General features: G+C 31.6%; 1 protein-coding gene and 1 non-coding gene across 3 annotated transcripts in view; both read right to left on the bottom strand.

The window, feature by feature from the left end:
* trh (PAS domain-containing protein trachealess) overlaps positions 1–12,511 on the bottom strand; it is a 138,273-nt gene that overhangs the window by 101,961 nt on the left and 23,801 nt on the right. For both annotated transcript variants that reach the window (XM_013310810.1, XM_013310811.1), the window contains exon 2: positions 8,738–8,770. In XM_013310810.1, coding sequence (XP_013166264.1) covers positions 8,738–8,770 — 33 coding nt within the window. The remainder of the gene's footprint in view (positions 1–8,737; positions 8,771–12,511) is intronic.
* On the bottom strand, positions 1,890–1,961 carry TRNAA-UGC (transfer RNA alanine (anticodon UGC)). The gene has a single exon. It is a non-coding gene; the product is annotated as a tRNA-Ala (tRNA).

Genomic DNA, 12,511 nt, shown 5'->3' with positions numbered 1-12,511 from the left:
ACTCAGAGTTAATGAAGAACATATTATTATTATTTCAATATTGCTTTATTTTACAACATATTTTTAAATAAATGGAGCAAATCTTCATGCCCCCATGAGAGTTATTAAATTATCGTTAGTATGAATTTATCAGAAAAAACGTAGTCTTAAGTAAATGCAGTCGGTATTAAATGTCCCAAACAGCTTGCTTTATAAAATCCTAAATGTACAGTTTTCAAAATTACCATTGTAAAATAATCTTAAAACTAATGTAAACGCGTATATATGAAAATGAAAAAAAAACTACTCTTGAAATGTCAATGTACGTAAGATTTAAGTATTGAATCCATAGACAGTAACACGAAATCGTAAGCGCGGAACTAAAACATTTCTTTCACTGTTGTCCACCTAACGACAAGTTGCAACACTTGATGACAAATATTGCGCGACATCATACCGCTGCTTTATACGGTTTTCTCGGAAAACGTACACGAATCGCAAATGTAGCAATCTTAACTAATGGCGTCTCATTATTTGACTGTCGTGTAAACTTAAGTTTTTACACGTATTTCTTAACTTTAAAGACGTAAGTGGAGATTTTTTAATGATTAATGAAATTAATCTTGTAAAAAATAAATTCTAATGAACTATAATATGACATCATAACCCACGTCCGTAAGCCAGAGGGGTAGACAGAGACCACAGACCTCTTTTTTGTAACGTATGTACAAAACACATTCACTTTAGAAAAGCAAATAATGATAAGTTTTGCAGTGGAAACTTACGATTACAATTTTTCTAATAAAATATCAAGAGTCGTGTTTTACAATGACTTTAAATAATACTAGCCTTTGCCCTCGACACCGTCGGCATGGAATTAAAAAAAAAACCCTAATTACCAGTCTACATGTTCTTCCAGACTATGTTCTACATCTATACCAAATTTCAAAGAGATCCTTTGAACTAGATACCTTCTAACAAACGTCTATCCAAATTTTCGCATATTAGCAACGACTAAGTATCATTGTAAGGGCTTACACAAGTACATAACATAAAATATAATAACACGAGTACATCTGTCCGTCTGAACGACGACATTGTCTATCTAGAAACGGACGTTCGATATTTTAAGTAACCAACTAAAGTTACTTTAAATAAATAATATTCAATTTTAAATGTACACGCAGCTTTGCAAAGAATTATATAGAGCAGTTATTAATCACATAAACGTACTCTTGCGAAAAGGAGATAAAAATAATATCCGTTTTTTTTGTTACAGCAGTAAAAGTATAAAAGTTTGACTAAGAACCCACCGAAATATCATACCGTAGTACGAATAGTTAATTTATAGTTTTCATTGTCCGATTTTAAGGTAGGTACTCAATCAAAAGATTGACACAAATATTCCTGTCAGTTTAGCGAAACTAAAGCATTGTATAGCCATATTGTTAAAGAATTCGTTACTTAACCTATTCTACTTATCTCCTATCATATTAAAGCAAATTTAAATCATATTTACTTCAATTATACTCAATTAAATTTGTTGGAGTTTATTTCGACAAGCCTAGCTTAGTATCAGCTCTTTACATTTCCACCTGTCGTTCAAGTTGAAGCGAGCCTGATGCAAATGTCGTCCATTGTTGCGTGGCCACTAACGACTTGCACCGAGGCGGGTCATTACTGACCCCGTACTCGGTCCTCCCATAACGTCTATATGTCCTAAGTTCCATTTTAACATTGATTCAATGTCCGCGTGTCAGTTTGTACGAGATCATTATTTAAGTTCAAAGTTGGCATTTACGATATTAGCAAAATTAGAAAGTAAAAATTTTAAATAGAAAAAAATAATGACATTTAATTCGCTAAAAGCAGAAAGTATTATTCGTTTAAAAATCCATGCAAAAAGATACTGGAGATGCCGGGGATCGAACCCGGGGCCTTTCACATGCAAAGCGAACGCTCTACCACTGAGCTACATCCCCGTGTTTACTAGCAGCGAAAATTTAAATTGTAGTGTACTGTTGTAATTACATTATTTGTATGGCAATCATATTATTACTAATACCAAAGTTGTTTACGACCTCAATTTGTCTTCTTTTAAGTTAAATAAGTGCAATAACAGACACATTGCGTTGTTATGAATTTTTGATTGCAAAAAGAAAACAGAGTGACAGAGCAAAATCGTCCTTAAAGATATGTGAATAAGTGTAAAAAAATTATAATACGTTTTATTATTTAGTGCGAACATATGGAGCTAATTCCGCATCCGTCGAGTGAGGCGATCGGCGGTAACAAACAACGAAATCGACCGATACTATCCGACCATTGTTAAATTCCTTGTTTTTGACTGGCTCGGATTCCCGGCATCGCGCGCGCTCCCACCAGTTCCACAGAGTAATGCTTTTTGTACGCATTTGACTCTCGAACTGGTTGCCATCTCTACACTATCCAGATGTATTGACTGGTTTCGTTTACAAGTTATTGCTTGTTTTATATACTTTGCATATAATTTTATTTGCAGTAAATTTTTTACAACATTATAAATTTAAAAATTAAGCGTCTTAAAATGATTTTAAAATCCAGGATAAGTACGTGGACAAGGTGGATGCGCAGTAGTGAATGCAACCACTACCGACTGCCAGACTGCCTAGACTCTATCCGAAAGAGCGAGAAGGACGACATATCACAAAATCAGCTGACCTGAAATTCTTTCTCGAAAACGTTGCTACCTCCTATACTATTATATTACAAACATCATTATTTAAAAAACCACAAACTCGTAACAGTTAAGATAATCAAAATGTCAAGATTTCAAATCTAAGCCTTTTTTACAATTGGAGGAAAATAGTCCACTGCAAAACATGTACTACTAACACTTGAATCAATATTGCGTACGTGACAATTGTCGTATTACTGTGGGTTTCTGAGACGAAAATCTCTGTATAAACATATAGTTATCACTGTCATTACCTTTGACAAAATAGAGATAACAATATATTTTAAACGGAGATTTATCTCTCAGAAACCAAGGTCTATCTTATTAGAATAGATTAATTTAAATTGTTGTTTAATCAGTATCTGAATTATTGTTAAAGGAGGTTACATGTTAACTGACATTAGTGATAAAAAAAGGAAAAAATTGTATTTTTAAATTTAGTGTGTCTGTTAATGTCAATAAAATGTCAATGTAAAATAAATGCCTTTTTAACAAGAAGTTTTGGTTTAAATTTATGATAAATTAATAGTTGAAGTGTGGTGAAATTAAATATCCAGAACTTTAATAAATCAATAATTATTATTGAACAATCACTAAAAATGAATCATTATCAGCTCACTATACGTCCCCACCGAGGGGCTCGGAGCCTACTCTAAGTTAAGGATGATTAGGCGATAGTCAACCACGCTGGCCAAGTGTGGGTTGGTTGACTTCACACATATCTTTGAATTACTTCTCAGATATGTGCAGGTTGCATCACGATGTTTTCCTTCACCGTAAGAACGTCGGATAAATGTACATATGTAAATCGGAAATCGAAAGACTCATTCGTACATGGCGGGATTTGAACCCAGGACCTGCAGACTGCAAGTCAAGTGCTTGACCACTGAGCCACAGACGCTCCTAAAAATGAATACTTAGTTTAAAATTATTTCGAACAATATAAGCATTCGTTTATCATAACTTCCTGCAATTTATCTTAAAGCCTATCATGGAATAGCATTGGAAATATCAAATACATTTACGAACTATTTTGAATACAACTTATATGGGAGACATTAAATCATTGCGCAGGTTTTGCATACGCCGTCTACAATAGTTGTTTAGTTTAATCTATTTATAACATTGTATGAGGACATTGACATAGACTAGATGTGTCACCGTAAGATTCAGAATTTCGTTATTTTATAATTTTACTAGAATTACAAATCGATCCCAAATTTATCTTTTTTTAATTTATACTGGAACATTAATTATTATTTATTACAAACACGATTTATATTATGTTTTCAAACTCATAAAACTAAGGCATCAAATGTGACAGGTAAGTTGTAATAGAGTGCTTTGAAACTCTAATTTTAACTTAAACCCAGTATTAACGTCGGCTTATCGATTAATCTTCCTATTAAAAGTAACCGTTACAGGTGATTCTTGTACGCAGTATTAATAGTTTAAAAATAACAAAGTTAACGATATCAAGTTTTACACACATTTCTGCTATATTGTGTCTTTATAAGATAGATTAGTTTGACAACACTTTTGACAATTCACTAGAGATGGGTTGCGTAAAATCGATTATGAATATTTTCGATTTTCGATTGTTGTTTTCATAGAACTTGCAATCGATAATTTCTAGATCGTTGTTTTTAAATTACAATATAAAAAAAAATGTTTCTTTCTCTTACTTTATTATTTAACACTACATAAAGTACAGAGGTGTTGACAAACATAAAAGAAATGTCATTAATGTTTTTTAATTAATTGTACGATACATAGCCAAATAACTATAATTTATTCCAAGATCAATTATCGATACTTTACTGTTGTTCGTTACGCACCTACGTTCCAACACTATGACACATCCATTAAGTACAACATTAATTCTCATACAAAACTAATTCGATACTTCATAGGCGTCAGTTGTCAAACTAATCATCCTTAACACACTCTAAATTTCTAAATTCTCTTTTGCATTCATAAATGAGAAGCTTGATACAAAATTCTCAAAAAACACCGTCTATTATTTTGTAAGTGGCTCGGAGCGGTGTAATGGCAACCGACCGGCTAATTTCCGTATATCTGATAACGTCTCGACATATTGCCGTAATAAGATTTTAACACAGACTTACATACTTTATAGACATGACAACAGATTTTTATTAGTAATTATTAAATAATATACCTTACTGCAATAGGGAAATTGCTTAATAAGTAACTTATAAGACAAATGCAACCGTGCCAGTATTTATGTGTAGGCATTGAATGTTTTAACATGACTTAATTTAATGGCTAGATAGGTAATTATGTATACATTTCTTAACATAAATATTAAGTTATGCGTAACTTTCTCAAATAATCAATTAAATCTTCAACTTAAAACCTTCTCCATTGTTTTGTGTTTCATCCTGACTCACTGCAATAAATTTCATTTCTTTCATCAGAAATTCGGTATGAATTCTTGCGAGTGCAATAAATGACAGTCAATTTATCATGAACTAATAAAACATCACGTCACCACTAATAGAATATTAACCCTGCACTGTATACGAGGACGTGTAATGAAAAAATAATTTAACATGATTTATAGCTTACTCAGGTCCGCGCAAATTGCTGCCAGTTTGGGACGTTTAAGTTAACTACAGGCATACGGGCACTTTTAAGACAAAAAAGAAAAAAATTAAAAAGAGGTTTTATGTAAAAATCATTTGGGCACAAAACTACGCTGGAGACCGATCGATTTTTATAAACACCGGTTGATGAAATGCAAATAAGTGTACTTTACGATGTAATGCAAACTGGTATTTGATCGTCGTCAATGTACGACCGTTACGATATTATGTCATTATTTTTACAGTATATTAATCGTGACATATATGAAAATTTGTCAGAAAGATTATCATCAGCTCACTATACCTCCCCACTGAGGAGCTCGGAGCCTACCCTAAGTTAGGGGTGACTAGGCCATAGTCAACCACGCTGGCCAAGTGCGGGTTGCTTGACTTCACACATATCTTTGAAATTTCTTCACAGATATGTGCAGGTTGCATCACGATGTTTTCCTTCACCGTAAGAACGTTGGATAGAAGTACATATGTAAATCGAAAGTCAAAAAACAAATTGGTACATGGCGGGATTCGAACCCAACACCTGCAACTCCTGAGCCACGGGCGCTCTTAGAAAGATATGCTTTTAAATTAAAAATGCTAATACACGTCACCAAATCATCAGTCGTAACATAAAATACCTTTTAAAATGAATCAAACAAAATTTTTACTATTTTACAAAACTTTTTACGACTTTAAAAAGTTGTTTGAACAAAACACACAGCGTTTGTAATTCCCACGCATTTGACAGTTATTCAAATAAAACCAAGTTAAGTCAATCAATTAAGTTTTCATTTGTTTTATTATTGATAAAATTTCACATATTTCAATAGAAATGTATCTATTTGTTTTAAGTGAAATTTTAAAAAGAAAAATCTTAGAAAATGTCAAATTTCACTTATCTGATACAACCTGTAAGATATTACATAAAAATATTTGTTAAGTTCAGAATTAATATTCTGCCAAATACGTGGCATTCTGACCAGAACCTTTGCCTTTTTAGTTACTAAAAGGAGAGATGTAAAGAGAAGAGAAACGAGCAGAGAGCCGACAACAATAACGGTCCAGAGAATTATTATTTATTATAGTACTATATTATATTTATATTATAGTACAACATTAAAAAATATTTATATTAAAAATATTGCTCAAATACCTTCCGTATATTGTCACCAAATTTCTTTAAAATTTATTTAAAAATATAAAGAAATTTGGTGAAAGATGCAAATCTAGCAAATTCTATTGTTCTCCATGACCATATGTGTAGGTTATATTAAAAAATATATTTTGAAATTTGTAAGTTAAAGACGGCCACATTCTTTTGACAATTAATGTCATTAACGCGTAAATAAGAACGCTCTTATAAACCGTTGCTTTGTTTACCAAACGCATACAGTTTTTGAAGACCGTTCTATTTGTGTGTCGCCGACAGGCACGCAACTTCATCAGTTTGTAATTCGACTAGGCATATTAATCTGTGAATTAGCTTCTCCTCTAACACCAACGAAATGAGTTCACAATTTAACGATTCATATAAAATTTATATCTTTACATATTAATAAAATTCGAGTGTTTGTAATATCTGTATGTAATTTTATATACATGGTGTTTTTGCGTTGCTTATATTGAATTTTTTTTTAAATTTTCGTTTGTGTATCTGCTGAGTATGTTTCAGGTAATCTCGAGAACGGCTGGGCCGATGTTAACGGGACTGAGAGGTAGGTAGCTACACGCGGACATTTTAAGGCAACTTTTTTAATTCTGCGCTGGCGACCGCTAGCTAAATAACAAACTGCAAGCTTGTTAATTTAAACCAGTATGTCTAGACCGATATCAATCTAACAAAGTTTACAATTTGTCGATGACAGTAACAAAATTGCGCAAATCCCGCGCGGCGCGACGTAATAAGCACCGGCTTGTTCTCACTGCTGTTTAATTGTTTTTATGGCTCTATCTCACCGAACGAAACAAGCCAACCGCATATGAGTTGACGATGAAGTTTGTTGTTTTATAGTATACATTTTTGTATTTATACATGTATCTGAGTTCAGAAAATGATTCCATGAATGGAAAAAAAGACACTATTGCCAACGTATTATATAAAATATATTATTATTATAAGTAGATATAAAAAATAAACAAAAACAGACGTCATTTACTTGACAACAATCTTTTGTGTGAACGTATTGGGCTACTTTGCCGATTTTCAAACATCTCGCAAATTCCAAGCGCATTTTGCGTACGTTTAAAACTTAATTTTTCTTAAACGATATTATCTAAAGTATTCTACAGTTTAAATATACAGAGAGGTTCTTTTGAGTGCAAAGTTCTATAATAATATTCGAAGTTCAATAAATTTCCTTTAGAAACTTTACTTGTACACAAGTAAATATGAAACATGACCGCAATAAAGCCATAAAAACAATTAAACAACAATGAATACGGCAAGGCGACGGTCTCGGCGCACCCAAATCTCCCGTAATTGAGGTCCACCGTGCTATCAGATACGCATAATTCGTGGTAGCCCTAACGTCAAACATCGGCCCTCCGCTTGACCGCTTCGACCCGCAAAATAGGGTTGAACAACAATTTCAATTTTTTTTTTAATAATATTTACTAGTGTAAAAGCCAAATAAAATATTGCATAATAAATATTAAATTGCCTATATTTATTACTAATAAAGGTTAAAACAGATTACAATGGATTAAAACAATTAAATTGAAAATGAGACTATATGTACGTAATAATAAGATTCTTAAATTAAAAATCAGATAGCAAACCTTCTAATATTACGATCATATTTTAGAAGCAGACAGAAATACACTAAAATATATTGAAAAACACTATAACTGAACGTCGAAGCCTAGACCTCAGTCAATAAAGCTAAAAGTTTAACTATTGAGCCATCATAGTTATAAACAAATAAATTTCCTAATAATACCGGTGGAAGAGATGGTTAGGATTACGCGGGTCCTTCAGCAAATATTTGTATACGGGTCGATGCGATTAAAATATTACGCCAGTGGTCAGTTCGCTTGTTTGCATTAATTTCGGCATAATTTATATTCGGTTTAGTTTTGCATACCATTTGCATGAAACTCGATCGGAGATTTAAACATTTATTATTACATCGACATGCAATTAAAGACATTAAAATCGTAAATGCCTTCTAAATATTGCATTTAGAAACACTAAAAATATTACCGTATTGAAGATAAGAAAAACCATAATTTACAAAATCCAATAACATTTACAACAAAAATAACCTTTAACTAATTAAATAGAAGCGTTTGTTCTTAATCTTAGAACAAAATTAATTTCAAATATACAACGAAGCGCCATCATGTTTGTTATGTCTCTATACGAATCGAATTATCTTTAAGACAATCACACAATTCATTGTAAGCAAATTATAATATTTAAACAAAAGAAACCTACCTTTCTGACCAGCATAATGCGTCATCGCGGTATCTGAAACAAAGAATTATAATTACTTGATTTCCATTGCAAAGAAAACTTAAAATGAAAATCAGTGCTACACCTTACCTCTTACATTAATTTTCTCACGAATGCCGTATTAAATAGAAAATGATATTCACAATAACACATCATTTAACACTGTACGAGTTTACATCGCTTTCTCTAAATTTTTACGCAATAAAACATTTTCAATACTTTATTTAAATCCACCGACAATTTTACAAAATTACTTTATATGTGACTTATTACGTATGTACACAGATTATAAAACGGTTGACAGATAATTGTATAAAAAAATTATGCAGGTTATTTAAATCGTCATAAATTAATTTGAAAATGGAATGATAATTTTCGAACGTCATTAATTGGAAGGCATTCGAAATATAACACAAAAAAATGTATTTTTTAAATTTAATTTGATTAAATGAAAAAGGTTAAATATATTTTAATTTTATCCGTGTTTTGATATTTGTTTATTTTTAAAGAAGACGTAAAATATAAAAGAAATATTTATGGTAAGATGACGAGCTAAAAAACTTTCATTAAAAAATATAATTATTTTGACAACTGGCAACTTAGATTTTTGTTGTTTAACCATACCTTCAAATAGGTTATCTTTGGTCGTTGTTTTCATGCTTTTTGATATTCTTTTACAATTTGATTCAAATTAGTGATTTGTTTTTACCTATCAAGTTTTCCGTGTGTTTGTAATTGTGATTTTCTTGTGAAATACGACAATAATTCATATAATTTAAGGAATTTGATATTACATACGAACGTGTTCTTCTACCTCAAGATTTATTTGGTAAGTCATTTTGAAAATTGTTCTAATTTTTAAATATCGAATTCTATTCGTTCGAAATTCAAAATATTTGATAGTTAACCTTCTTTATTAAATTAAGGTTCCCTTAATGGGCCTTTCATTTGTTTTATGATGATAATTTGTATGCAGTCCGTAACGTTGTTTTTAATGCAAACAAAAATCTTTCGACAAATTCTAGTTTTATGTTTTTAAATTGGGATGACTTTTTTAGACGAAAATTATTTTGTTATAATATTATCTTACTAATATTATAAATGTAAAAGTTTAGATGGATGGATATGTTTGTTTGAAGGTATCTCCTTAACGGCTGAATAGAACTTCATGAAATTTGGAATAGATGTAGAACATAGTCTGAAAGGACATATAAGCTACTTATTTAGTTTTTTTTAATTATGCGCGAACGGAGTTGCGGGCGACAGCTTGTATGATATAAAAAGTTTGTCGTACTTTTTGTATGTTATTAAAAATTATACCCTCAAACCTTATATCGTAAATGAGTAAAATATCAAATAATTTCAACTTACAATAAACTTTTATTACTGGATGTGGCTAGTATAATTGCTATTCATACTTTCAATGCAAACGTAGTCCTGTTTTTTAGTATAATATAATTAAATTATAAAAACATTTTTCTACTAATGTAGTCATCAAACAAAAATATAGCTAAAAATGTAGAATATATTTTAAGTAATTTTCTTAAAGGAAGAATATTCTTTGCAATAATATTTGAATAACACATCTTATTTCACTACCATAAGCTCTTCCAAAGAAATACATCTATGACCCAGACTTCGTTCAAAGTCTACGACCTCCCAGGCGTTAAATGAATAATTCAGATGCTATTGCGGGCAAGTGCGGCCATTATTAATAACAGGCTAACGCATTACTTAGGACTTAGGACTTGCAAACTGCATTGATGGAATGCTGACCCGGCTAACGTATCGATGAAGATCACTATCTACTAGTTTTTATTAACGCTTTTACTCAGTTACTCTTAAGCGTAATACAACAAACGCAAATATCTACGACACAATATTTACCTCATCGCATTATGTAAAATTAAATCTTACTTATATTATAAATGCGAATATTTGGTTGGTTACATGGATGTATGTATTTTGTTAGACGGTACCTCCAGAACGGCTACATCTCGCTGAAATTTGGCATGGATGTAGAACATAGCTTGGCAGAACACAAAGGTTATTATTTTGTTTTTTATTTCCGCGCGGATAGAGTTCCGGGCGACAGATAAAATCATAATTTTTGACCATTGTTAATTTTTTTAGCGAAATGAAGAGTTGTAAAATATTTTTTGTTACAAAATAAACTGATAGACAACGAATAACAAGTCAATGGAAAAAACGTTTGAGCCAAATACAATGCTTTCGTTCAGCTTATTTTTATAGAGCAAAACGTACGCAGACTTACAAAAATTGTCAATATTGCTGAGTCATAATACGTACTATATTGTTCGAATCAAGTTTATTTATTTACTAGCTGTCGCCCGCGACTCCGTCCGCGCGGAATTAAATAAAACTTAATAAGTAGCCTTTACGTTCTTCCAGACTATGTTCTACATGTGTGATGAAATTTGCATAAAAATCCATAGGTCGGGAGATACCTTCATACAAACATTCAAACATCTAAACATTCACATTTATAATATTAGTAAGATTTGTAAGATTTTGTATCTACACTGAATTTTTGTAGTAATATAATACTAAGGTATTTCATAATTCATTAAATAAAAAAAAACGCATAATCATTAACTTCCAAAAGCTAATTTAAATCGAGTTTATCAGAGCTCGCTGCGAACATAAATTGCTTAATAAAGTACAAGTCGGATAATTACTAGTACGACCCTGTAGATAATCTAGAATATTGCCTTTTATAATGCGCAAGAAAATTTACAACATTACTTTATACATATTTAAAATACATTTCTTTGAAGCAACTTTTAGAAACATATAAATGTTACCATATTAAGGTATGTATTTGTAAGTACTCGATTTAATATTTTTCGAAAGTTTTTTTCAGGAGACTTAATAACTTTACAGTCCTAGTAAACTATAACAGTCGCAATAATAGTCGTTAATGGTTACGTAGTAGCCCCTTAGCTTAGATCGCCCTTAGTCACAAATATCTCTGAGTTATACAGTGTGTCCCAAATTTAGAAATTCTTTCTTACTAAGACCAATAGACGCGCACATGTTTATATCCCGTAAAAACTTTTAATAAACACCTTGTTCGGAGGGTGTTCGCAAATTTTCAAAATGAAATATGTCGAACAGTTTTTATGAGCGTAGATGCGACCGTAAATATTGCGTTCCGTTCGTATTACGATCCCACAAACGATGGTACATTCACTTTATTGTGTCTTGTCTTATCGCTTTATGATTTTTTTTTCATTTTACATACAAAATTGTTTAATCGAAAGATAGAAAAATTATCAACTATACATGTATATAAAATGACCATTTTTGTTTATTTTTTTATATCATAAAGTGGCAAACGAGCGAGCGCTATCTGAAATTGCTGTAATAGCGAAACGACCGTTGCCCATAGACATACGCAATTGCAGATGCGTTGCCTACCTTCAACCGACGGGGGAAATACACAGAAATAGAATATTTTCCCTTCCCATGCATCCTCTTCTTCTTCCACTTCCCATAAGAAAAGGGCAAGAGGACTAATATTGGGCCTCTGGTGCCGCACTTATCATACGAAACGCGATTATTTTAAATTTTTCTATCCTATCTTTTCTTATTCTTCTCGATACAAAATAAATTATATAGTGAAACTAGCTGTCGCTCGCGACTCCGTTTCCGCGGAACCTAAAAAAACTTAATTAGTAGCTTAGTGTTCTTCCAGACATCTATTCAGCCGTTCTCGAAATAACTTCAAGCAAA

Source organism: Papilio xuthus, unplaced genomic scaffold, assembly GCF_000836235.2.
Source record: "Papilio xuthus unplaced genomic scaffold, Pxut_1.1 DF827714.1, whole genome shotgun sequence".
Taxonomy (NCBI): domain Eukaryota; kingdom Metazoa; phylum Arthropoda; class Insecta; order Lepidoptera; family Papilionidae; genus Papilio; species Papilio xuthus.
Note: the sequence above shows the minus strand (reverse complement) of the source record. Positions and strands in the feature narration are given on the sequence as shown.